The 28,000-nt window shown below is 42.6% G+C and overlaps 1 protein-coding gene across 2 annotated transcripts; it reads left to right on the top strand.

Moving 5' to 3' along the window:
- Nucleotides 1-1,623: 1,623 nt before the first annotated feature.
- Nucleotides 1,624-26,941, top strand: Zw10 (zw10 kinetochore protein). Of its 2 annotated transcripts, XM_028864869.2 has the most exons (17): nt 1,753-1,831; nt 3,143-3,283; nt 3,861-3,995; nt 6,378-6,479; nt 6,644-6,721; nt 6,877-7,036; nt 8,192-8,344; nt 9,482-9,673; nt 13,071-13,234; nt 14,681-14,863; nt 16,259-16,497; nt 18,896-18,967; nt 20,378-20,547; nt 21,574-21,704; nt 22,487-22,618; nt 23,365-23,567; nt 25,258-26,941. In XM_028864869.2, the coding sequence occupies exons 3-17, from the start codon at nt 3,876-3,878 to the stop codon at nt 25,376-25,378; spliced, it is 2,220 nt and encodes a 739-aa protein (XP_028720702.1). In that variant the 5' UTR covers nt 1,753-1,831; nt 3,143-3,283; nt 3,861-3,875; the 3' UTR covers nt 25,379-26,941. The 2 variants fall into 2 exon arrangements, with proteins under 2 accessions (XP_028720701.1, XP_028720702.1); XM_028864868.2 differs by lacking the exon at nt 3,143-3,283 and having other exon boundaries at nt 1,624-1,831.
- The last annotated feature ends 1,059 nt before the right edge of the window (nt 26,942-28,000 follow it).

Below are 28,000 nucleotides of genomic sequence, written 5' to 3'. Positions count from 1 at the left end.
CAAATTCCCTAGAACTGGAATTACAGGTACTTGTGAGCCACCTGATGGAGGACCCGAAGATGGGTCCTCCACAAGGCTAGTACTCTACTGAGCCATCTTTCCAGAACCTCAATAGTGAAACAATTTTTTAAAAGCTCCTGATATCTGGACGTAGTGGAGCAAGTGTATAATCCATGTATGCAGGAGGCTGAGGCAGGAGGATAGATGTGAATTTGATGCCCTCCTGGGCTAGAGACCATATCTCAAATCAAAACCAATAAATCTCCAAAAACTTTAAACCTAAACAACAATAAAAAAAAAAAAAAAAAAAAGCTTCTCCCCCTGCCCCCAGACAGGGTTTCTCTGTGTAGTTTTGGAGCCTGTCCTGGAACTCGTTCTTTAGATCAGCCTGGCCTCAAACTCACAGAGATTTGCCTGCCTCTGCCTCCAGAATGCTGGGATTAAAGGCGTGCACCACCACTGCCCGGCAAAAAGCTTTTGCTGTAATTTATTTGTAATCTCTGATAGGAAGTGCGAAGAATCTTGTTTTAGGGGCTGGAGAGATGGCTTGGTCAGTGGTTAAAAGCACTGGTTGCAGCCGGGCAGTGGTGGCACAAGCCTTTAGTCCCAGCACTCGGGAGGCAGAGCCAGGTGGATCTCTGTGAGTTCGAGGCCAGCCTGGGCTACCAAGTGAGTCCCAGGAAAGGCGCAAAGCTACACAGAGAAACCCTGTCTCGAAAAACCAAAAAAAAAAAAAAAGCACTGGTTGCTCTTATGGAGGATCTGGGTTCAACTCCCACCATCCACATGGTGGCTCATAACCATCCATGAGTCCAGTTTCAGGGTATCTGTTTCCTCCTTCTGACTTCCGTGGGCACAGTCAAACCATTCATACATATAAATCTTTTTGTTTGTTTGGTTTTGGTTTTTCGAGACAGGGCTTTTCTCTGTAGTCCAGGCTGGCCTCGAAGTCACAGAGATCCTCCTGCACCACTATGTCGGGCTTCAAACATACAAATCCTAAGAAAAATTTTTTTTTTACAAAGGAATGTTTTTAGTACACACAGGACTGTTACCCTAAGTATAAATGGGTACGGCATTTATGCATGAGTATACTTAGTATGAGGCAACATAAGCAATATATAGATATAGATATAGATATAGATATAGATATAGATATAGATATAGATATATATTGCTTGCAATTGCGGGGAGGCTTTCTCTAATAATGAGATGATACCGCTTTCCCTCCCGCTCAACTCCAGAGGGCAAAATTCGCGTAGACTCAAGTTAGCTGCTGCGCCCAATGAATAAATATTTAACAAAAAAGAGCGAGATGAGTCCCTAAGTATCGGGGTAGATCATTTCACAGGAAAATGTTATGGAACATAGGGAGGTTCATAAAGGATTTACTAGGTGAAACATTCCGCAGCTTCTAGTGCAAACAAAACAAAACAAACAAAAAAACAACAACAAAAAACCGGCGGGAAGAGACAAGACGTTTGAAAACCAGTAGGGAACAGATCACGCCTGCGCAGTCTTGGGGCTACCAGACGCTGCCGAAACACCCAATGCCAGGAGTCGCGGGGCCTGCTGGGAACTGTAGTGTGACTCTCGCCTGTGCTGGAGCGCGGGGCCCCACAGGACTCAGTTTCCCGGCAGGCCACGCGGTGAGGCCGCGGGCGGGACGCGAGCTGCGGCGCTGGCAGCTGGAGTGACCTGGTCGGTGTAGGTACGTTTCGTGGCGATGGCTTCTTTCGTGACGGAAGTCTTGGCTCACTCGGGGAGCTTGGAGAAGGAGGATCTCGGCACTCGAATCAGCCGCCTGACCCGGCGGGTGGAGGAGATCAAGGTGAGGGCGGGCCACCGTCGGCCGGCTGCAAGCTGGGGAGATCCGGGTGCGGAACTAATGGGGAGAACCCTGAGTCGGAGGCGAGACAAGTGTGGGGACTGCTTAGATAGCTGCCACCAAGGCCTGGGACTGTGAGGAGGAAGGGGCCGTGGCTGTACCGTGGTGGGGAGTCGTGCTAAGTTGAGCAAGAGTGAACTGGGATGGAGCAGACTGAAGAAACCAGTGGAGCCGGAGGTGGGACTGGAAGCCCGGATGTCCAGAGAGGGCTGGGAGAGAGGACAGGACAAGCCACCCTATCTGCCTGCTCATCTCCACCCACTCTTTCATTTATGGATGAATGTAATAATTCTAGGAAAATTGTGGCGTCATCCTCGATTTTTTTTAACCGGTTGAATATGTTTATAAAAGTCTAAATTCACGCACGGAACTTGAGGCATGCGAAGTGCTGGTGAGCCTATCTTGTGCCTGCGTGGATTTGCAGCACACAGCCACAGTTTCACTTCGTATTGGTGTTACCTGGCAAGACACATCTTCAGTGGCTTTCATTTAAAATGACGTGTCCCTGAGAAAGTCTGGACTTCAGGGAGCAAGCGTCCTAACAACAGTGGATGACACAAAAATGGCTTTCTTAATTTTAGGTGTTCTTGCCAATGGCATCTCTGTAATGTGGCTTAAGCTTCTTCTTCTTCTTCTTCTTCTTTTTTTTTAAATGACCTTTTTAATGACCTAGGAAGAGAACATTGCATTCAGAGCCTACTTTTTCTATTAGTTTTTATACGTAAACTTGAGTCTTAAGTCAATGAGTACTACTTTCTTTGCCTCAGATAAGCGTATTTCCCTGCACCCCCAGCTCCCATATTTTGCCATTTCTCCATTTTTTAAAAGTCTTTCAATGTATTTCTAATATATATAAAATCTTCCATCTCAAATGTAACCTCCTGAATAAAGCAGATGCCTGATTTTTTTTTTTTTTCCCCTCTGAGAGATAGTCTTTCTCATTGTACTTTGTAACTCTGCTGGAGTATTGCATTTTGGCCCTGTATTTTGGTCAGGTTGGAAAATAGAATCTTTCTTCCCTGAAAGGAATTAGTTTATGGGCAAGCATAAGTTTACTCAGTGCAGTGTTCAAGAAGGCATTAAGTTGCCTTGAATTAAGGGAGATAACAAGACCCAATCCTTTTTTTAAATTTTTTATTTATGTATGTATGTGTGTGTGTGTGTGGGGGTGCATGTATGTGCCATGGTGCATGTGTGGAGGTCAGAGGACAACTTCTGGGAATCAGTTTTTTCCTTTTACTGTGTGGGTCCCAGGAATTGAACTCGGGTCATCTTTGGCGGCAAGCGCTTTTACTGTCTGAGCCATCTCCCCAGTCCTTCTAATCATTTGAAGAGCTTTAAGATTATCTCTTAAAGATTATCTGCTACTCAGAAGATGGAAATTCGTAAAATAAGGTATACAGATTATGGATATGTATGTTTAGGTAGATGATTAAAATTTTTGGACACAGATACAATTCATTGTGAAACTTATGACTCCATCTTTCTCATTTCTAGAGTCTGTACAAATCTTGAGCATTGTTGGAGTTTGGTAATTGTTGTCTTTCTCATTTTAATAATGTATGGGACCCTTAAGGATGAATGAAATGTTTTTGAAGGAAATGCATTGCTTGGAGGGAAAGCTATGTGTAACTAGATAAAGTTCTAACTTGGAAGATGCTGTATATTTTTGATGAAGTTCCTAATTCATTTCATTACTCAGTGCAGTGTTCAAGAATGCATTAAGTTGCCGGGCGTTGGTGGTGCACGCCTTTAATCCTAGCACTCGGGAGGCAGAGGCAGGCAGATCTCTGTGAGTTCGAGGCCAGCCTGGTCTACCAAGTGAGTTCCAGGAAAGGCGCAAAGCTACACAGAGAAACCCTGTCTCGAAAAACCAAAAAAAAAAAAAAAAAAAAGAATGCATTAAGTTGCCTTGAATTAAGGGAGATAACAAGACCCAATCCTTTTTTTAATTTTTTATCTTGTATTACAGGGTGAGGTGTGCAATATGATCAGCAAGAAGTACAGTGAATTCCTGCCTACCATGCAGAGTGCACAGGACCTGGTTACCCAGGTGGACAAGCTATCTAATGACATCGACCAGCTGAAATCCAGGATAGAGAGTGAGGTAAGAATAGATTGTTGTGTTGGGTAAGTTTAGGTTTCTTAGGGAGGCATCGTTTTTTTTTAGCTTCTTGATTTCTAAAACTTCTGTGGAACATTTCAGGGCCTTGATTTCCTTATTGGTAAGTAGAGGTTGAACCAAATGATTGTAGGGTGACTTCAATTCTAATTAGAACTATTTCTCAAACTTAGAATCATATAGTCTCCTCTTATGGTGCTTTTTCTTTTAGTGAGGATAATAATGTCTTATATGTGAGTGGATTTTTTAATTAAGAAAATCTGAGGACTTCATTTGAAATGAAAACAGATAATGCTTAGAACTAGATCATTTGGTCTTTTGTCTTTTCCTAATTAGAATGTTTGTTCCTCCTTCTCTCTTGTTGAGACAGGGTCTTTCTGTGCAACCCAGGCTGGCCTGGAGCTCACTGTGTAGCCCAGGCTGGCCTTGCACTTGGAATGCTCCAGCTTCCTCTTCCCCAGAGGCTAAGATCCGAGACTAGAGGCTTGTGACGCTGTGCACAACTGCCCTTTCATCTTTTATAGCATTCTCTTAGATCTGCAGCTGGCCTTAAGACATTTAAGTGTCAGACGATTTTTCTTGAATTGGGCCTTCTGTAAAATTTGCTTGCACTGTTCATCACAGCTATTCTACTGTTGATGAGCCTGCAGAGGACTCTTGTACTGCGGTACTCTGTGGCCTAGTACTCCATATCTTTATGGAGAGTGTGGTATGCTTTAGGAGCAAAGGGGAACTGAGGCACAAGCTGTTTGGTCACTGAAACAAATCTTGACCCTTGGCTCCGGATATATTGGGCTGAGTAAGTCTGTCCTGTACAGTGTATAAAGCACTGGGTAATGATAGAGCTCTACTCCATGGCTTCTGTTTACTAGATGCCAGCCCTATTTCAGCGTGGCAGTCAAAAAAATGTCTCCAGACATGGCCAGATATTTTAGAGAACTGAGGGAGATCAGTAGAGAATGGATCATGGAACAAGAGAGAGGGAAGGGAGAGGGAAGAAGAGGTGTGTTAGTTTGGTATTGGTGAAATAGGCTTTGGTTGAGCAGTGAAAAATTGGTGCCTTTTTTTTTTGAGTGAGTGAGTCAAGGTCTCCGTGTAGCCTCCCAAGTGTTGAGATTAAAGGTATGCACCCCCCACCTCCCCAACCCCTGGCTGAAAAATTGGTGTTTTTGATCAGGACAATATTGATGAACTGGTGGAACTAAAACCTTCGTTACAGCGAGGTGTAGAGTGACTGAAATGAGGAATTAAGACAGCATAAATGTCAGTTAGCAAAAGCTTATGTGTGTGAAGCGGGAGAGGAAGAAGGCAGCTGCTGAGAAATAGGGTGGTTGTTCGAGTGGAGGGAATTCTTTCCAAAGGCATGGAAAGTTCAACATACTGAAATCTGGTGGGAGGAGCTTCCCATGAGCTGTAGGTGCTCAGTTACTTGTTTCATGCATGAGTGAAGAGTGAGGTAGGGCGAAGTTAAAACACAGAAGAAAGAGAATTAATGATGCCCTGAAACAGTGGAATAGAATGAGGGAGGAGCTTCCCATGCAGCTGTAGGTGCTCAGTTACTTATTTTATGCATGCATGAAGAATGAGGGAGGGCGAAGTTAAAACACAGGAGAGAGGGAATTAATAATGCCCTGAAACAGTAGAATAGAAGGAAGTGGGTTCTGTCTCAACATTAAAAACAATCACTTGTCACCCGGCTGTGGTGGTGCATGCCTTTAGTCCCAGCACTTGAGAGGCAGAGCCAGGAGGATCTCTGTGAGTTCTGGTCTATAGAGCGAGTTCCAGGACAGGCACCAAAACTACACAGAGAAATCCTGTCTCAAAAAAACAAACAAAACAAAATAGTCACTTGTCAATGGGGATGCCTTTCTAGTAATCCAAGTGGATGAACTCTCTACTGAAAGACACTGCTTACCTTAAGAGAAGGTGATGAAGCACAGATAGTCACATCTCTGTGAGTTGGAGACCAACCTGGTCTATATAATGAGTTCCAGGCTAGCCAGGGCTGTATTGTGAGATCCTGTTCTGAGAATGGGTGTCCTTATTGATTTCTGTTTATTTGTATTTGTTTTGTGTGTTATATGCTTGCTACTCAAGCTCAGGTCATCAGGGTTGGTGGCAAAAATCTTTACCCATTGAGCTATCTCGTCAACCTGAGAATGGATGTTCTTGTATGGGGTAAGGCTTTGAACTAAGTGGACCTTTACAGTCCCTCCTAATCACCTTCAGTGTTTTTATTTGTCTGAACTGTTTAAATTTCAACATGAATTACACTGTGCTACTAAAGCTTAGTGATAAGTTACGAGTGTTGTATTCCTTTGATGTGGTATGACTTAAAAGTACTTACACTTTTGATGTATGAATTAGGTCCGTCGGGATCTTCACATATCGACTGCTGAATTTACAAGCTTGAAGCAGCAGCTGGAAAGAGACTCTGTAGTCCTGGATTTGCTCAAACAATTGCAAGAGGTAAGTAAGCTCAGCTGGAACATTGGTGTTTGGCTGCTGAGGAGGCTGTCTCTTTTTCTGATTGGTTCCTGACAAAATGGTGTTTTCACATTTTACAAGCAGACATTTAAAATAGTAAGACCTGGAAACGAAAATGCCTGCTAATCTAAACTTATCTTTTTCAGTTTTCTTCTGCTATTGAAGAGTATAATAGTGCATTAGCGAAGAAGAAATACATCGCTGCTGCTCGGCACCTGGAGGAGGTACGTACACGCTCTTTGAAGTCTGAGCCGCTAGTGCTGGTCTCGCTTTTGATGTGTTTGTTTGTGTCCTTTGGTCCTTTATTGTTCAACAAGTAGGTTCTAGTTTTTTTGTGAATCTCGAGGAAATGTTAACAGTGATTCCATTTTACTACCAGGCACAGGAATGCTTGAAGTTATTAAAATCCAGAAAATGCTTTGACTTGAAAATGTTGAAGTCTCTCAGCATGGAGCTTACTGTCCAGAAGCAGAACATCCTTTACCACCTCGGAGAAGAGTGGCAGAAGCTGATTGTATGGAAGTTTCCCCCGTCAAAAGGTGCTGCTGACCTCAGGTGGACTGCTTTGCTTAATCTGCCTGAACCATTTTGGCCTCTGAATACATCCTAAATATTTAGTATTAAAAAACAAGACTATTTCACTTACTGATGTATTAATCTATTAGTTTTTCTGAATTTCATTTATTAATCTTCCAACCTACCTCTTAGTGTGATCTCCCTTTTCACAGGTTTTTTTTTTTGTTTTGTTTGGTTTTTCGAGACAGGGTTTCTCTGTGTTGTTTTGGTGCCTGTCCTGGAACTCGCTCTGTAGACCAGGCTGGCCTCGAACTCACAGAGATCTCCTGGCTCTGCCTCCCAGGTGCTGGGATTAAAGGCGTGCGCCACCACTGCCCGGCCCTTCTCACAGGTTTTTGTTTTTCATTTTTTCGATTAGCATATATATTGTACATAATATCACGATGACATTTTTACAATGTAGCTAATAGATTTTGATCATATTCACTCCTCATTCCCTTCTCTTTCTCTTCTCATTCCTGAGAGTGAGCTCACATTCTAAATTATTTGCCTTAGAATGAAACCTAGGAAGGGGTTTGTAAAGAACATACATTTTCTGTGTTGGATTTTGAAATTTAGTGTATTTCAGAGTACATCCCAGAAACTCCTGTTGTTTCCTATATCCATTTTGCCTCCACTTCGTGTGTTACATTTGATATATTATCTGGTATTTTGAAAGAAGTGGTACAGAAGGTTTCAGATGGGATTCTCGGGTAGACTGCAGCTGAGGTGACGCCGGCAGGAGCGTTGAACTCTTTCTAGTAACACTCTGCTTATTAGACCTGTTAAGCAGGTTTGGTGACACTGGCGGGTGGAAGGTCTGGGAACCACGGGCTCACTTTACAGCCCTTACCTCTTTAGTCAGTCTGCACACATTTAGGTAGCATTTCTTACTGGCATATCAACTTTTTTGCACTTAGTTTGATTTTTTAGGACATACCAAAAAAATGGCATCTTCTGTTTGGAAGCAGTGCATAGGTCATGTGTATCATACTTAATCGTATCATAAGTATGTCGTAATGAAACTTTTAGGAATCTAACAATTTTAGGAATCTAACGTATCCTCACAGCAGAGGACGTGCTGTGAGGAGATGATCCCCTCATTGCTGAGACAGCTGATATTCTTTTCCTTTTCTCAGATACCAGCAGCTTAGAATCTTGCCTACAAACAGAGCTTCATTTCTGCACTGAACAACCCCAGAAGGAGGAGGTGGCCCCTCTGCCATCCATCAGCTCTGTCCTCTTGGCATTTTCCATTCTTGGAGAATTACCCACCAAGCTGAAATCATTTGGTAAATGATTTGTTTCATTCCCATTAAATTTCAGAAGGCCTAGTGTGAAAGGCATGACCAAAGAGATGATAAACTTCTAAGGAGAATATTAGTGATCCATCAGAGCAGTGGTTCTCAACCTTCCTAACACTGTGACCCTTTGATACAGTTTCTCATGTTGTGGTGACCCCAACCATACAAATATTTTGTTGCTACTTCACAACTGTAATGTTGCTACTGTTATGAATTGTAATGTAAATATCTGATGTGCAAGATATCTGATATGTGACCCTCCAAGGGGTTGTGACCCACGGGTTGAGAACCACTGCATCAAAGGGACTGGTCATAAGTATCTTTTAGTAATGAATGGGTCCTTTTTAAAAACTACTTCTTAATTTTCATAATTATTATTTTTGAATAACTTAAAAGTCTATAGGTAGGAAAGATTCTCTGAGAAAACTTACAGTATGTAATTTCATAGGTATATTTTATTTCTGAGATTTACTTATTTAGTTTATGTGTTTGGGTAGTTTGCCTGCTTATATATATAGATACTCTATGTATATGTTGTGTCCATGGAAGGCGTTAGATTTTCCCAGTATCTGGAGTTACAGGCAGTTGCCAGTTGTCATGTGGGAACTGGGAACTGAACCTGGGTCCATTGCAAGAGCAGCCAGTGCTCTTAACCCTTGAGCCATCTCTCTGGTCCTCATGATATATATTTTTGGTACATTTATGCTTTAGAAATTTCCTCTAGTGATGATTTTTAAACAAATTTTATATTTAGATTTATTTATTTTATTTTATATATGAGGTTTTGCTTGTATGTATGTATGTGTACCACGGGTATGTCTGGTTCCTGTGGAGGTTAGAAGAGAGCATCAGATCCCCTGCAACTGGAATCATGGTTGTGAACCACCTTGTGGGTGCTGAGACTCGAACCTGGGTCCTATGCAAGAATAAGAAATTCTCTTAACTACTGAGCCATCTCTTTAGTCCCTGATTTTTAAATTTTTTATTTTTTATTTTTTTGAGACAATGTCTTATTCTTTTCTGTTTCTTTACTTTTTGGAAACTTATGTGTGAGTAGTGATATTTGCATCGTTTTCCCTGTTCTGTAGTAGTTGTTGATGAGTGTTTTCATGGTATTGATTTCAGGTCAGATGCTGCTGAAGTATATGCTTAAACCTCTGGTGACTTGCCCATCACTCCATGCTGTGATTGAAAAGCAGCCGGATTCAGTTACCATTCGCTTTCAGTCTCTGACAACAGACTTGGAACATCCGTCACCACCTGAAGCTTTTGCAAAGATCCGATTAGTCCTGGAAGTGCTCCAGAAACAGCTTCTAGGTCTGTAGCCCAAAGTGGCCTTTTATAATCTGGAAATGTGCATACTGCTTTTACAAGTATTACCATTAGGGCAAAAGTGCTGGTAGAGTCCAGTGAAGGAGAGGGTCTGGGCTATGATAGCCACAGAAGCATAGTACGTCCCTTCTGAGTTCTTGCCCACTTTACAGTTCTTCTCTTTGCCCTGTATTAGGAAGTTGGGTCATTAGTGGTATCTCAGATCCCGTGTTTTAATGGTATTTTAGCTGGAGTCCAGTGTGGGGGACCAGCCCTGACCTTTACATGGGTACTCTTGAGAAGAGAGGGATAAGAGATTTAGATAGAAGGATAGAGGGGAAAGAAAAAGACAGAAACACAGGATTGCCTTGGGAGGGCCTGGGTCCTTATCCACTGGCCTAGAACTTTATTCAAAAGGCTTTTTATAACAATGCCAAAGGGTGAAGCAAAAGACCTCCCCCTTGTTAAGATACAACCAAGTGTAGACCCTTCCAAACACCCACAACCCAGGCCCGTGATCAAATCATCCTCTTATGCAGTCCTGCTGGTAAAGCAAGCTCAGATCTCACTAGGAAACCTCTGTGGGCTCCCACAGTCTAGGATGTACTTCTACTGGACTTCTGGTAACATCATAGTTTGGGATCTTGCCTTAGTTGTAGGAAAAATCAGCCAGGTACTGTTGTACATATTTCCGTGGGAAAATCTCGATTTGTCTGATGCAAATAAATGAGTAGCAATATCAGGAATAAATTATGTTTTCACTTGGCCTATTGGTAATCTTTACATCGGAAATAGCCTATTTTTGTGTTTTACTGTGAACCAGGTTTTTCTCCTCTATATGGTCTACAGAGCGAGATCCAGGACAGGCACCAAAACTACACAGAGAAACCCTGTCATGAAAAACCAAAAAAAAAAAAAAAAAAAAAAAAAAAAAGTTTCTTCTGAGCCAGGCAGTGTGGTAGCTCACACCTTTAATCCCAGCACTTGGGAGGCAGAGGTAGGCAAATCTCTGAGTGTGAGAACAGTCTGGTGTACAGAGTGAGTTCCAGGACAGCCAGGGCTACACAGAGAAACCCTGTCTTGAAAAACCAGTTTCTTCCAGTGTTTTGAAACAGTGCTGCTATTTCTGGTCTGTTTGACTTAGGTTCTTGCCTTCTTCAGTAGTCCTGTGGAATGTTCCAGCCAACATTCTTTTGAAGAAAGTTTTTAAACTTTAAAAATGTTGCTATTCGTGGGCCTTCCTAACAATCATAAACTATTTATCTTTGTATAGTGATTTAGATATGAGTAAGGAATCGTCTGTGTGACTTTGATGGAAGCAGAACACTTCAAACCCACAGTCTTGCCTCAGCCTCCCAAGGCCGCATCACAGCTGTGTGCCGCCATATCCATCTCCCAACGGAGATTTTCTTCCTCTCAGTTCTTAAGAAGAAATGCACCTTTGTTGTTTTGGTTTGGTTTTCTTTGAGACAAGAGTCTCACGGTCTGGTCTGGAACTTACTCTGTATCCTAGACTAGGCCAGGAATCTTCCTGCCTCACTCCTCTTGTCAGTTGCTGGCTCGGTTTCCCAACGCCTTCATGTTGGCAGTTAGGTCTGCAACTGAAAACTCTGCGGGGACACAAGTCCTTAGCAAGTGACAGGTAGTGTGGTACTTCAAGCTTGTACTGTCAGCACCCAGGAGGCCGAGGCAGGAGGATCACCATGACTTCCAGGCTAGCCTGGCCTATAGAGTAAGATCCTGCCTGTTTCATTCTGCATTACACCCCTCTCCCAAATCCACATCCTCATTTTTGATGATTTGAATTTCTAGCAAGCATTTCCTTTTACTTCAGTGAAAACACAACACTAATGGTGCAGTTAGCCTGTCTGTAACTCATGAGCAATGGCAAAGAGCAGAGCGTCATTCCACTTGTTGGCTTCTGTAAACCAGAGGTAACTGGTAGTGTTAGCATGTATATAAACTGACCCCCCCCCCCCAACTCGCTCTGTAGACCAGGCTGGCCTTGAACTCATAGAGATCTGCCTCCCAAGTGCTGGGATTAAAGGCATGTGCCACCACCGCCTGGCTTGAAATTTTTTCTCTTTTTAATGTCTGTAATGGCTTCACTTTTCATTCTGTTTCAGAAGAAAGCTGGAAAAGAAAAAAAAATGGGCTGGAGTGATGGCTCAGTGGCTAAGAGCACTGGCTGCTCCTCCAGAGGTCCTGAGTTCAATTCCCAGCAACTACATGGTGGCTCACAACCATCTGTAATGAGATCTGGTGCCCTCTTCTGGCTTGCAGGGACACATGCAGGCAGATTACTGTATACATAATAAATAAATAAATCTTAAAAAAAAAAAAAAAGAAAGCTGGAATGGAGTCTAAAAGGAAGCATCAACATCCTGGCTTTCCCCTCCTTCCTTCCTTCCATTCATTCATTCATTCATTCATTCATTCATTCATTCATTTGTTAAGGCAGGGTTTCTCTATTTAGCCCTGGCTGTCCTGGAATTCACTCTATAGACCAGGCTGGCCTCTAACTTACAGAGATCCTCCTGCCTCTGCCTCCTGAGTGCTGGGATTAAAGGCGTGCACCGCCACTGCCCGGCATTATATTTATTTGTTAACCACAGTGTGAGTGTGGATATTGGAAGACAACCTGGTGGGAGTCAGTTCTCTCCTAATGTGTATGTTGTGGGAATTGAACGTAGGTCACTAAGCTTATATGGTAAGCAGCTTTTCCCACTGAGCCATTCAGTTGGCTCTTAACTGTTATTCAAATGATAAATATGGTATTCTAAATATAATGCTCCCCAGGTATTTTGAAAAAACTAGCCATGAGGTAAACTATAGAGGAGATGCTAGGATACTGTGCTTGGCAGATTAGACAGGATGTTCTAGTGTAATTTACTGATATTTTGCTTAGAATGAATTCCCAAATCTTATACAAGTGATGGAAAAGTACAGTGTTCTTTCTTTCTCTTGTTTTTTATTATTAAAACGAAGTAAGGTTTTGTTAAAAATTAGTTTTAACTTTGAATGCATACTTTCTGAGTGCTTGTTACAAGTAGATTGATGGCCTCTGGGTGGATGGCTATAGTGTAGACAGCATAACACACATTGTTACAGAGCACAGGAGTGCTGCAGTGAGCAGGATTCATCCGAGCCGTGAAAGCAAAATAATCAGGATTTTATGTCATGCATTGTCATGTGCAGCCTGTGGAGGTAGCTGTAGAATTATCTGCACCATTTTCTTTCCCACCATCTTTTTATTTTATTTTGTTTTCTCTGTGTAGCCTTGGCCGTCCTGGAACTTGCTCTGCCCATCATCTTAAAACTTAATCATTTTAGAAAACTCAGGAACTTAAGAATGTGTCAGAACTGTGAATAGTTTGTCTAAAACCTTTTCTTTTGGATTCAGATTTGCCTCTTGACACAGACCTAGAAAATGGAAAAGCCCCTGAGATCCTGTTGGCTGAGATGCTTGGTGATGTGATCTGGGAGGACCTGTCTGAGTGCCTCATCAGAAACTGCTTGGTTTATTCGATTCCCACAAATAGCAGTAAGCTACAGCAATACGAGGAGGTAAAGAGTAGAGAACTAATGGGCTTTCAGACAGGACTGAGTCCTGCCGCTGTCTTGTGTTTTCTTTAGGATCTTTTGTTCTTTTTTCTTTTCTTTTTCTTTTTTTGGTTTTTTGAGACAAGGTTTCTCTGTAGCTTTGCGCCTTTCCTGGAACTCACTCTGTAGACCAGGCTGGTCTCGAACTCGCAGAGATCCACCTGCTTCTGCCTCCTGAATGTTGAGATTAAAGGTGTGAGTCACCAATGCCTGGCTTAAGTTATACTCTTAAGAAAACCATTACTAGGGAGTAGAAATAACAAATTCTACATAATTTCTTCCTACTCTGCCATTTTGATTGAGGAAGTATACTTTCTTTGTTAATTTGATGCGTATATCAACTGCAGTACCTGTTGTGTAGTACCTTTAACCCCCTTTTTTGTACTTGCTTGAATGCTAAAATAGGGGTGTTTATTTGTAAGATCTTGATACCTTTTTTTTAAGATTTATTTATTTATTATGTATACAGTGTTCTGCCTGCATGCATGCCTGCAGGCCAGAAGAGGGCACCAGATCTCATTACAGATGGTTGTGAGCCACCATGTTGTTGCTGGGAATTGAACTCAGGACCTTTGGAAGAGTAGCCAGTGAGTGCTCTTAACCGCTGAGCCATCTCTTCAGTCCAGATCTTGATACCTTTATCAGTCTTATAATTCTATTGAAAATTCTTTTCCAAATGGATTGGAAGAATATATAATTAAAATTTATTTTTAATTTATTTTAATTCTTTAAAAGAAGGATGTGTCTGTTTTCCCTGAGTGTATGTATGTGCACCATATACCTGGTACCTGTGGAGATCAGGAAGGGGCATCCGATCCTCTGAAACTGGATTTACAGGTGATTGGGAGCTACCATGTGAGTGCTGGGAACTGAACCCTGGTCTTCTGCGAGAGCAGCAATTGCTATTACCTATTGAGCCATCTCTCCGTCTCCCAGGATATATATTGTTTAAACCAAGTAATTGATGACTTGTCCTGTGATCTAAATGGCTGTCTTGGTTCTTACTCTTTTCATTACAGTGAGTTCAAATTTTGGTATTGAAATGTATGTACATGTTGATCCTTTTATAGATTTGTGTCTGTAAGTTTAGCCTGACTGTTGACTGATAATATTTGGGGGGAAAATTGCTTCTTTACTAGATAGGACAGTTCTTCTCATCATTTTTCCTGAAACAGTGGACTATGATGTCTATTTACATAGTATATATACTGTTTGAAGTACTATAATTTAGAGGTGATTTAGGTATATGGGAGGCTGTACACAGGTTGTAAACAGTGTGCCTTTTCACACAGAGGATTTGAACATCCACAGATTTTAATTTCTGAGTGGTGTTCTGGAACTAATTCCCAAAGCACACTGAGGGATAACTGTATGTAATTCTCTTCTCTGTCTCATATTTGTCTCTGTCAGATCATACAGTCCACTGAAGAATTTGAAAAGTCCCTGAAGGAGATGAGATTTTTAAAAGGTGATACTACCGACTTGCTGAAATATGCTCGGAATATCAATTCTCATTTTGCTAATAAGAAGTGCCAGGATGTGATTGTGGCAGCTAGAAACCTAATGACCTCCGAAATTCACAACACTGTGAAGGTACTTGGGGATTACTGCATTGCTTATGCAAAGCACCTTAATTTTGAGACACATATGATAAAGTAGAAAGGAATAGCAGGCCCTGAACTTGTGGAGACAAATGGTCCTCTTTAAAATGCTCCTGCTATCTCCCTTTTCTTTGATTATTGTGAGCTCCAGATAAAATACGTACTTGAAAGCGACTTGAAAGTGTAAACTGAGAAAGCCTGTATAAATGTAGTGGATTGCTGTTCTTGAAATTAAAAAGCAGATTATCTCATCTCTATTATGTGAAGATGTGTGTGCTTGGGCTGTATTATGTATAGAGAGTGTGGCCTGTTGTGAGAAGTTCACTTCTTGCTTCCATGGGCACCTGCACACTCATGCATGCCCACGTGTGTGCATGCACACACATAAATAAGAATAAAATAAATACCTTTTTAGAGGTATAAATAAATACTTGCAATGGGAGTGAACTAACTTACATGAAGAATATTTTATCTGGGCCATTTTGTTTTATATCATGTATATATAATATATATATTATATACACATATACATATATATATTTAATAACATTTGGTGAATGCAAAGTGTTACTGAAACATTCTGAACCTTACTAAAATAGAGACTAAGGCAATCTATTAATAGATTTCCCAGCTTGAAATGGCAGTGAGGATTCTGAACTCCATTCTCTTTTTCTTTTTTTGAGGCAGGGTCTCAACTGTGTAGCCCTGGCTGGCATAGAACTTGTTACATAGCCTGGCAGTGGTGACACATGCCTTTAATCCCATCACTTGGGAGGAAGAGGCAGGTGGATGTCTATGAGTTCAAGGCTAGCCTGGTCTATAAAGTGAGTTTCAGGAGAGCCAGTGTTACACAGAGGGATCTTGTCTCAAAACAAAACAAAAGACCTCATTATATAGACCAGGCTGATCTTGAACATGGAGAACCATCTCCTCTGCTTCCTAAGTACTGGGGTTAAAGGTGTCCACCATACCCAGCTCAGGCTCTGGACTCTTAGTCCTTTCTTCTGCATACCTCATTTCCCTTGGTGTGTCCCGTTATTGTGTCCAACAAAGTATTTGGTCATTTGAAGTACACAGGTATTAACCCATTTCGAGTTAACCTGGTATTTTTATGAGACCTGAGAATAATGAGTTTTGCAGGTCTTTTCAGTTATTCCAAATCTTTGCTTTTCCATCAATATTAAGAATCCTACAGTACATCATGAGATTCCAACTTCTTCCCATGTGCTGTCAGTCAAGATCAAACAGTCTTTAAATCAGCCTGCTTCCTTGCAGATCTACTAGTCACTCTAGGGCCACAACTTTGTCACCATGGAAACCTTGAGTGTCTTTATCCTCTGCTGCGTGCTTGACTTGGAATTTTCCGGTTGCTCTGTTTGAATCCTAGATCACCCCTGATTCTAAGGAAGCTGTACCAGACTTACCCAGCCCTGATGTGGATAACAAGCTACAGGTGCAGAAGGTGTGCAAAATGCAGTTCAGCGACACTGGGAACCTAGAGCCTGAGACATCACTGGACCCACATTCCTTTTCTTTACCCACGTGCCGCATCAGCGAGTCTGTGAAGAAGTTAATGGAGCTTGCTTATCAGACTTTACTAGAGGCAACAACAAGTAGTGATCAATGGTAACACAGATGAATTGATCCCTGTCATTTACTTACAGAAACATGAGTATAAATGTGTTGAAGCAGGTGCTGGCTGGGTGTGTTGGCCTCTGTTCATAAACCTAGCACTTGGAAGGCTGAGGCAGGATTGTGAATTTGAGGCCATCCTGGCCTATAAAGCAAGGTCTGGGCCAGCCTGGGTTACCTAATACAATCCTATTATGAAAAAAAATAAATAGATAAACAAGACCCAGAAAAGCAAAAAAAAAAAAAAAAAAAAAAAAAAAGCAAAAACAAAACAAAAAGAAAGAAACCAAGAAATAGGTACATGTGTGGATAGTTACATAGGTTTATTTGGCATTAAATTTTTTTCACTTTTTAGTAAGCCATGCTTTCATTTTTGGCTCACTTTTTGATTTTAAATTTAAATTTTGGTTTAATTTTGGCTCTCTATGATCAAAGGATGTTATATAAGAAAGCACAGGCAGAGGACCTAGAACACTCCCTTGCAAAGGCTTAATATTGAAGTGCTCACTGCTGCATAATTATGATAGTTATACGACATGTGACAGCACCGTGTGGAGCCTGAGGAGCTGGAGGGACAGAGAACTTCCCCTGTCTGCTCCACACAGCAATGCGCTGCATGCGGGAGGGAGGGAGGGAGGGTCAGTCTTCTTCGGGATTAGAACATGCCGCAGATCCGGCTGCACCCTTTCATGATGGCTCCTCTTAATCTACACTGTGTTCAGGGTGCCTCAGGCTCTGTTTCACATCTCATACAGAATCTTTGTTTTGAAGCAGTTCCTGAGGAAAAAATGGCAGGCTAGCCAGTTGATTGTAGAGCAGGCTTATAAAACCCATTCAGTGTGAGTCTGTTTAGCTCTTCTTCTCAGCCTCAAAGAAAACACTCTGAGTTTGGGCTCGACTTAGTCATTGTATTCTCAGATCTATGGGTTATTTTCATGTGCAGATACTTTTTTGGGTGGATGGGGTTCGAGACAGAGTTTCTCTGTAACAGCTCTGGCTATCCTGAAACTTACTCTGTACACCAATATGGTCTCAAACTCACAGAGATCTGCTTGCCTCTGCCTCCTGAATGCTGGGATTAAAAGTGTGTACAGCACCCAGCACAAACACTTTTTTATGCTGCTCTGAATAGAACTTATTTACCTAGTGCTACTGTGGCTTCAGTTAGTCAGCTGAAGTATTAGTATTGATTATGAGTAGAAAGAATAGTGCATATTTATTTTTATGTGTGTGTGTGTGAGTGTGTGAGTGATGCTATGGCACACATGTGGAGGTCAAAGGACAAATTTGAGGAATCACTTTCTTTCACCTTTACATGGGCTCTGGGAATCACACTTGGTTCACTAGGTCTGTGAGAGCGCTATTGCTTGCTGAGCCATTCACTGGCTTGTGCAGAAGACCTGTTCCTTTGTAAAGGATGAATGTGCGCTTTTGGCAAGGTAAACATAACTGTCACTATTTCCTTGAATGACATTCTTCAAATATGTCAGACCAGAAGTTAGAGATGCATGACATTATTTAAAATTTTTCCTCTAAGAAAATTAATGCCAAACACTGTTTTGGTATGCTGAATATTTATATTCATTCCATTTGCAACAGATTTTTTTAATATTTATTTGAATTATTTAAAAAATCTTTATGTGTATGGGTGTTTTGTCTGCATGTATATCTGTGAACACAAGTATGCCTGGTGCCAGCAGAGGTCAGAAGAAGGCATTGGATCTCCTGGTGTTGTGAGCCACCATGTGGGTGTTGGGAATAGAACTCTGTGTAGGGGTGGCGGGTTGCTTGACATCCCAAATGGGCTTTAAAAGAACCATCTCTCCATCTCCATGTGTTTTCTCTTTTCAGGTTCATTTTGGAGGCCAAGGCCTCTTGTTCCCCTACACACACCCCTTTTGAATGCATTTTAATAGTAATCTTTTGGTGGTTAAAATCAGATTTAAAGGGCAAAAACCTTGAGGGTTCAATGCTGTTCTCAAAAATGTGAACTCATCTCTGCGTTGGGGAAGAAGGGGAAGGTGAAGGCTGAAAGTCAGCCTGACTCTAAAGAACTCAGTGAGTGCCTTGGTTGATGCCTTGCCCTTTGCAGAGTGCATCGGGAACAGGTGACATTTGCTTGAGGCTTAGCTCCATTAGTCACTGGCAGGATACTTTGAGTGCTGGCAGAGCACAGATGGGTGAGTGGAAAAGAGGCTTTGGGATGAATGCTCCTGTTCTGAAGGTCGTTATTGTATCCACGTTTTGGGAAAGAAGTTCCGTTTATAGATGTTGAAGTGTGTCTCCACTGAGATCCAGTTTTCTGCAGCCATATTTTTATCAACTGATCTTCATGAACAGAACACCTGCGTTGTTTTGTATAATTTCTCTTGAACGTTTGTTCTCCTTCCAGTGCCGTTCAGCTTTTCTACTCAGTGAGGAATATCTTCCATTTGTTCCATGACGTGGTGCCAACATACCACAAGTAAGTGTCTCATTTCTGGATAATTGTCTGTAGAAATGGTAAGTCGGGTCAAAAACTTGTTTTCACCACAGCTATTGGTGAAATTGGCAGTAAAAGTACACCAAACTAAGATTTTTTAAAGGCTGTACACATTTACTGTGGTGTGTACAGTGAGTGACCTTGCATGTGGGTGGCACACACTTAAAAGGTCAAAAGAACTTTATCCAGTTTTTAATGCCCAGGCATTTTGGGAGCCACCCTACTTTCCTTAGTTAGGAAATAGGAAGGTCCTCATCCAATGAGTGTGCTTGGTTTTGTAGTTCTGTAGAACCTACCCATGAGAAGGCCCTCTTAGTGTGAAATCCGCTCAGGCACTCTTTCTAATGTTAATACAGCATCAGGCTGTATTAACCCAATGTCTTGGGTTTTAAAGGTTTGTTTGCTTTTGATATTAATCTGAAAAGTTGCTCAACTCTGCCTCTAGTTCTTTCTGTTATTAAAATGAAATGTTTTCATGGTTTTTTGTTTTGTTTTCAAGACAGAATTTCTTTGTGTAGCCGTGGCTGTTCTGGAATTCATTTGGTAGACCAGGCTGGCTTCAAACTAAGTGATCCTCTTGTCTCTGCCTCCCAAGTGCTGGGATTAAAGGTGTGCGCCTTGACAGCCTGGCTTTTGTATGCTTTGTATAGATATTTTTAGTAATTTGTCACCAAAACCATTCCATAGTTAAGGGTTCACCTCTCTTTTTTAAAGATTGAGTTTATTTTTTATGTTTATTTGTGTGTGTGTTCACTTGTTCGCCTCACTGTGTAGTCTTAAATTTCCCATGTGATTCTAATCTGTAGTCAATTTTGAAAAATTTTAGTGTTTCATTATATAAATGAAATGGGAGTTCAGAAAGGGAGAAGTGAACCTGCATTTCCCAGACTGTCTAAGTTGAATTGAAGTTCAGAATGCAGTTTACTGTGTTTGTTGTGCTAAGGGCAACATATCCACAGTTGATTCTTTTGGTTTTTCTTTTTTGTTAGTCATTGGAATAGTAGTTTCTTTTAATGTGTGTGTGCGTGCATGTGCACAGATGCCTACAGAGGCCAGAAGTTGGATCCCCTAGAGCTGGAATTACAGGTGGTTGGTTATAAGCCACCTGACTTGCATACTGGGCATCAAACTCGGGTCCTGTGCATGAGCAGCAGGCACTCTTGGTTGTCGAGACTTCTCTCCAGCCCACCGCTGGGAGAATTTTATTGGATAAGGTGATATTGGCTTGAACAACTAACTGAAGGAGAATGATTACATGTTTTGTTATGTTCAGCATATACAAGTAGACATTGGTCAAAGCCAAGGGCTACCACCTTAGAGGAGAGACAACTTTCCAGAAAGCTTGACTTGAGTAACCGGTGGTTTCCTTTTCTGCCCTTCCTCTTGGCCTAGGGAGAACCTTCAGAAGCTCCCCCAGTTGGCTGCCATTCACCATAACAATTGCATGTATATTGCTCACCACTTGCTGACCCTGGGTCATCAGTTCAGATTGCGTCTTGCTCCCATTCTTTGCGATGGCACGACTACCTTTGTGGACCTTGTACCTGGCTTCAGAAGACTTGGTAACTGATCCCTAACATTTGGAAATGTGACTTATATATACAGTCTAATAGCTTTGTAATTTAGTAGCTAAGAAGGTTAGGAGTTAGTGATGTATTAGATGTGTTAGAGTATGGGAAGTCTTCTAGTTTGCTAGTATTTCTAGTTATTTAATTCTATAAAATGGATACCATCTTTGTGCAAACATTACTTTTTAAAAAAAAAAAATATTTATTTATTATACAGTGTTCTGGCTGCGTGTTTGCCTGCAGGCCAGAAGAGGGCACCAGATCTCATTACAGATGGTTGTGAGCCACCATGTGGTTGCTGGGAATTGAACTCAGGACCTCTGGAAGAGCAGCCAGTGCTCCTAACCGCTGAGCTCAACCCCGCAAACATTACTTTTTCATGACATGATTTTGTGGTATGTTAAGATGCCTGACTTTATTGCTGGTATGCATTGGCTCCCCCGAGTCATTTGTGTCAGGAGAAAGCCACATAATGAGATGTGTACCGTGACAGTGCTGTTGGTGTTGTTGACAGACCCTCAATGACATCAGCTCTTGTTCTTGTAAACCCCAAGGCAGCTCCCTCCCTTTAGGACTTCTGTGGTTTTGATTGTGACTATTAGAAGTCCAAAGAAATCCATTGTAGGGTAAACTGAAATTTATTACGAGGGCACCCAGAGAAGAGTTGAGAACCTGTGTGGTCCAAGTAGCCTTTCAGCTGCACGGGTTCCCATGAGCAATGTAGACGCTGCAACAGAAAGCAGCTGGTTTTTATAGAAATGATTTTTTCCTTGCTGTCTCATATTGCAGGCAAACTGTTGAGAAAGGATTATCTATCACCCTTTGATGGGATCAGAAGGACTGGCTAAGTGGGTTCAGGATCATTTTATACAGACAGGAAGTTGACAAAGAACACACTTAGTGACTTAAAAATACAGTTGTTCTATACAGGCCCAGCCGCTGTCAGGCTTATGTTCATCTCGCTCACTGGTTTAGCAGTGTGGGTCAACAGGCTTATGGTTCTTTATTTTCCCCCTGTAGGCACAGAGTGTTTTTTGGCCCAAATGCGGGCGCAGAAAGGAGAACTTCTGGAAAGATTATCAAGTGCTAGGAGCTTTTCCAACATGGATGACGAAGAGAATTATTCTGCAGCAAGCAGAGCAGTGAGGCAGGTAGGAGGCTGTCGCAGGCACTGATGACGGTGCCCACCCTTCCTTAGAGGCCCTCACCCCACCCAGCAAGCCGCTCAGTTGATTCCTGTACTCCCTATTGGAAAGTCTAGATACCTGTCAGAGCTATGTGTAAGGCCTTCTCCCTGTTCAAACAAGACACGAGGAAGCCATCTTTCCCTTGACTCAAATTTTTAAATGTTGGCTTTCCTCTCTACTCCTGTCTTAGTGGGTCTTTCTTCCACTGGTGTATATTGGTTGTATGTGGACTGGGTTTGATAAGGACATTTGCATGCAGACACTCATAGAACACACACACTCCTTTCCTTCCTTTTTCTCACCTCTCGTATCAAGTGCTGAGTCCCTTGCTCTACTTGTCTGTCATTACACAGACATTATTGTCTGGGTCTGTGTAAGATCTAGGAACCACAGATGAGCAAAGCCGTGATCTGTGTCCTCTGAGACTCACTTCACTTGCTTACAGTGGTCATCTCCAGCTGAGCATGTTTTCTTGCAAATGACTCGACTCCAGTCTTTGTGGCCCAGCACTGCTCCATTGTGACACACCACATTTAGCTGATTTCCTCTTCACTGCAGTGCTCCCATTAGGATGAGTCTGCTTTTGTTCTCTTAAGGACATCCCCGAGTCAAACATTCAAGAGCCATAGGGTTCCAGTTACCTCACTTTTATATCACTTCTTTCCCCCATTTTACTTATCGCATAAAATTGTAAGTGTGACTTGTAGCCACCTCCTTCTGTGTAAATAGCTTTGTTCTTCTGACAGATACTGCACCAGCTAAAGAGACTTGGAATTGTGTGGCAGGATGTCCTGCCGGTGAATATTTATTGCAAGGCTATGGGGACCTTGCTAAACACCTCGATTGCTGAGATGATTAGCAGAATCACTGCTCTGGAGGTAAGGACCCATACAGACTTGAAATGCAAGTCTTACCCCGCACTGTGACTTTATTAAGAAAGTGATGCTGCAGCCTTGTTTTTAATTGGCACAAATGGTAGAAGAGATTGGTTATTTAGTGTCTAACTCATGCTGTTGTGGTTTGGTTGGTTGGTTCTACTTTTGTCTGAATTCTGTTTTGCTGGGAACTTGCTAATCTCTTTTATACCTAGAGAAGAAAGTAGGGTTGTGCGACTTCTCAATCTAGCATCCAAATTAGGAGTGAGGGCATTGGAAACTGGGCAGTGGTCCCAAGAAACATTATTTAGTATGAAGTTATTTGTTCTGCAGATGAACTAAGTAACTTAATTTAGCAACGGGAATAGTCTATGCAGGTACCACTTTGCCAGCATACTGTGCAGTTGAGTGGACTGTGTGATCCTATGAAGAAAATTGCCTGGACGTGGCCAGCTGATCCTCCATAGTGTAGCGCGATCAAACCCTTACTTGCAGTTGCATCCTGCCCTTTGCAGCAGGCTGTGTGGAGCACATTGTGTTGGGAACACAGGCTCCTGTGCAGACACACAGAACTGCTGACTATTGGCCGACACACAGCTTATCTCATGCTAGCTTCAGGAGGGTTTTCAGAGAGCTGACTGGATCTAGTGACTAGTAAGATGTGCTTCAATGGTTGGTTGGAAAACATCTGCTCTGCCCTGCCCTTTGGCTCAGTTCTATTCTGTTACATTCCCTTTGTGCTAAACTAGGACATCTCAACTGAAGATGGCGATAGATTGTATTCCCTGTGCAAAACTGTGATGGATGAAGGGCCGCAAGTGTTTGCACCTCTGTCTGACGAGAACAAGAACAAGAAATACCAGGAAGAGGTTCCAGTCTATGTGGCCAAATGGATGCCTTTCAAAGAGCTGATGATCATGCTGCAGGCTAGCCTGCAAGAAATTGGAGATCGGTGCGTATCTGTTTTCTGTGGCAGCATATGTGTGGTCACAAAAGGGGACTAGGACCATCAGTGGCAGTCGTCGTTGTGTCGCGCGCGCGTGTGTGTGTGTGTGTGTGTGTGTGTGTGTGTGTGTGTGTGTGTGAGTGTGAGGGTGTGTGAGACAGACAGATGTGCAGGTTATTGAATCAGGGTCTTGTGCATGCTAGGCAAGCCCTCTAACCACTGAGCCATGTCTCTGGCACCTCTGGTACATAAATTTCATGTTGCATTGCAGTAGTTGAGGCCTTTTAGTGGTCTTTCATAGGGCAGACCTCATGGCCACTTTCTCATATTTTTTTTTTAAAGATTTATTTATTTATTATGTACAGAGAAGAGGGTGCCAGATCTCATTACAGATGGTTGTGAGCCACCATGTGGTTGCTGGGAATTGAACTCAGGACCTCTGGAAGAGCAGTCAGTGCTCTTAACCTCTGAGCCATCTCTCCAGCCCCACTTTCTCATATTTAATAACCAAAGATTTTTCATTCATACTGTTTTGATAGAACATGTGATTTTGGCATGCAGTACAGATGTTCTGGTGTTTCTAATTAGTGCATCCTTCTTACACCTGGATGTGCGTTTTAAGAACAATTAGATTCCCAGCACTGCAGTTTATAAAAAAAGAATGAATAATTTAACAGAGAAGTGATTGTCAAGTCTTAAGTATTGAGCACAAAACCACCTTTTGAATTACCAGTTCTTTTTCTCCAGGGAGAGAGAGTGATTCTCAGCCTGTGGGTTGTGACCCCCTTTGGGGTTGAATGACCCTTTCCCATGGGTTGCACATCAGCTATCTTGCATGGTAGATATTTACATTCCATATTAAAGGGTCAAACCATTAAGAAAGTTGAGAACCACTGGTTTAGAACCCCTGCAAAAGGTGTTTTGTGTTTTTCACACAAGGTCTTTCTGTATACTCCAGGCAGGAAATTGTTATATACACCAGGCTGGCCTTGAATTTCAATAAAACATCTTCCTGCCTCAGCCTCCCAAGTGCTTAAATTGCAGATGTGAGCCACCATATGTGGCTCAAGTTCTCTGTCTCTGTCTCTCACTCACTCACTCACTTATTTAAAAAAGATTTACATGTTTTGCCGGGTGGTGGTGGTAGTGGTGGTGGTGGTGCACAACGCTTTTAATCCCAGCACTTGGGAGGCAGAGGCAGGCGGATCTAGGTGAGTTCGAGGCCAGCCTGGTCTACAGAGCGAGGTCCAGGACAGGTTCCAAAGCTACACAGAGGAACCCTGTCTCAAAAAACAACAACAACAACAAAAAAGATTTATGTACTTTATATGTATGGAAATTTTGTGTGCATGTATGTCTGTGTACCCATATGTGTGCCTGGTGCCCACAGAGACCAGAAGAGGATATCACGTCCCTTGGAACAGGAGTTACAGATGGTTATGAGCTGCCATGTAGGTGCTGGGAATTGAACCCTGGTCCTCTAGAAGAGCAGCCAGTGCTCATAACCACTGAGCCATCTCTCCCCTGTCTCTACTGGCTGTACTTGTGCCAGATGCAGCCATGAGCAAGATCATCTAAAGAAGAGTGGGATTCCCAGGATTTATTTAATTCCTTGAGTGTTTGGATCACATAGGATAACTTAAAGTCTGGCTTTTGTGGAGACATAATAGGAAATAGAGCCTGTCTTGTTTTGCAGGTGGGCAGATGGAAAGGGGCCCCTGGCAACTGCATTCTCTTCCAGCGAAGTAAAAGCTTTAATCCGTGCCTTGTTCCAGAACACAGAAAGAAGAGCTGCTGCCCTTGCTAAGATTAAATAGTTCTCCCTCCCTGAGAAAGCCTCTCTTGACTCTGGTTCCTCCACGGCTGTCATTATTTCCTTCAGAACTTCTCAGAATCACTCATTGCTTTTGGTGAACCAATATATCATGGAAGTGTGACTTCACATCAGGACACCTGACATGGCCTGGATGAAGGCTTTCTGAACTGGATATTAGGACATCACTTTAAGCAATTCACTGGGTTCCATGACTGTTGCTGCTCTCCCTTGCCAAGTATGAATCTGCTGGGCAGCGTGATTTGTACCCAGGCCCTCTGAGAGCTGTGTACATTGTAATTTTAGACCCTAGCTTTGGACATTCCAAAGTTAGGGTTAAGAATTTGTAAGATACTTTTTTGGGGGGAGGGTGGGGATTAGGGGCACATTACTTGGCCTTACAAGAATTAGGGAAACCTCTTATATTTCTTTCCAGTAAATAATGCCTTTCAGAGTTAAGAGTGAGTGTCTTGAATAACATGAGCTGTGGCCAAAGAGACCAACACCACGTTTTCTTACAGCTTTTCCTTTTCCTGAAGTCTGACTCGGGTGTGTCCTGCCTTTGAGCTAGGGTCTGGCTAGTTCTCTCCGACCTTGCACTCTCAACCCCCCCTTGGCTTCCCAACTGTAAGCACCCACCACCAAGACTGCCTTGCCCCTCTTCATAAGACCACCTCATGTTTTTGAGAAGTTTTTGGCATGTTTTGCTATTGTGGCGAAATTCAATTTTTTTGGATGGATCCCTTCTCTTGCTGCCCCCATTCTCAAGTCCTGTTTTTTCTGTTTCCTGTCAAATGTCAAAAATTCTAAATTGCCAGAGTTCCTTTGGAAAGTTATGTGGATGAAATCTAACACCCTAGTCCTTTAGTTGGCGCACATAGGTGATCTCTTTATTTTGCCTGTGTTTATGTTTGTGGGTGTGGTTTGTGTGTGTTCACACCTATGTGTGGAGGCCAGCAGTTGCTGTCAGGTGTCTTCCTCCATTGCCCTCCACCCTCTTGAGGCAGGATCTCTCACCTGGACTCAGCTCACCCCTTTGGCTAGTTCTTCCTGAGTGCTGGGATTGCAGGTGGGTCACCTCAAGGCCTGGCATTTATGCAGGTGGTGGGGATCGAACCTCCTTTCCTCACACTGGCATGGCAGGTGCTTTACCCCTGGAACCATCTCCCCAGACCCAGCACAGACTTAAGTTTTCAGCTCAGCTTCGTGTTTGAGACCTTTGTAGTCTTTGGAGATGCATACTGTGAAAGCTCTCCCAGATTGTGCTCTCGATACCATTTCCCTTTCAGAAAGGGGCCGGGAAGTGTATTCTTGGTGTGCTTCAGAGGCAGGTGCTCTGAAGGGGTTCCAGTACGTGGGCCTGCAGCTTCGGTCTGCACTGTCCCAATCCTTTGCCTCTGAGAAACTCCATTTTCCTACTGTCTTTTATGTTCTCTGTTTTCACCCTCTTGGTCTTAGTTCTGATTCGATCCTGTTAATCAAGCCATTCTGCTTGCTTAGTCTTTCTTTTCCTATTTGAGGGTCATAAAACTAACTATTAAAAAAAGAAAAAGACGTTTCTTTTGGATTCAGTTGCACTAATAATGACTGTCTGTATGCTGCGTGTTCTGCTGTGAGAGGAGGGGAAGCAGTCCGAGCCAGCTGGTGGTGGTTGGTGGCTGTGTTTGAGAACTAAGAAGGGGGCTTTTTTAAGAGAGAAGGAAGGGGCTATTTGCACAGGTGGGGAAAATACTGTTTTTGAAAATTCGCACAATTTGAGGTGGCATTCTTTTCTCAGTAATTGAAAGAATGAGCTAAGGAAAAGAATTGAAATCAATACAGTGCAGGGCCTATTAACACAACAGATTTCTTTTGTTCATAGAAGCTATTCTGCTTGGCAGGTATAGCAGTTTGGAGGTGGGGTCTCAGAACTGAAAACCAGGCCCCTCATTCCTTTCTCAGTTTAACAGGAAACCTCATCTGTAGTTTCTGGTTGCACAGGCTCAGCCTTGGGGCACAATTTCCCCTCTTGTGAGCAGTCTGTAAGCTGTGATACATACATAGCGCAAGCAAACAGCCTTTCAGCCAGTGTCATTGATAGCTGCCAGCTAGGTGTTTAGTGTGGTTAGATGAATCCTCTGATTGGACACAAGGGAACTGTGGTCTGGGAGCTCATACTCAGCCTTTGGAGAGACCTGTTCTGATTGGGAACATCATTTGGCCTGGGAGGAGAAATTCAAAGAACATCCATTGTGGTAGCGAGGAAGTCACTGGGAATCATTCATTGAGTGGATTGTGTCTCAAGTGGGAGGAACCTGTTCCTTAAGAACAACCAGGGTTATACGGAAGTCCTTGAAAGATTTCCCAAGATCGTAAAATGGGAAATTGTTCAAAAGGTAAGTGTGCAAACAACCTAAACCAGTGAGCTGGCCCTTGTTGATCCTGAATTCCTGGCTGAGCCTATGGGCTTTGTTACAAAAGAATTTCTCTAAAGTGGGGACCCTCCAGATGGCGCTGTTTCCTCAGGCCTGAGCATCACGAGGCATCTAGCTGGTACAGGGGATAAAGGAAGCTAGAAAACCTGTCTGTTTACTCCTGAATTAACTTTTTGGCCTTGATCAGCTCTGGAAAGGTCATCTAGATTTTG

The sequence above is a fragment of the Peromyscus leucopus genome, chromosome 7 (assembly GCF_004664715.2).
Source record: "Peromyscus leucopus breed LL Stock chromosome 7, UCI_PerLeu_2.1, whole genome shotgun sequence".
Taxonomy (NCBI): Eukaryota; Metazoa; Chordata; class Mammalia; order Rodentia; family Cricetidae; genus Peromyscus; species Peromyscus leucopus.
Note: the sequence above shows the minus strand (reverse complement) of the source record. Positions and strands in the feature narration are given on the sequence as shown.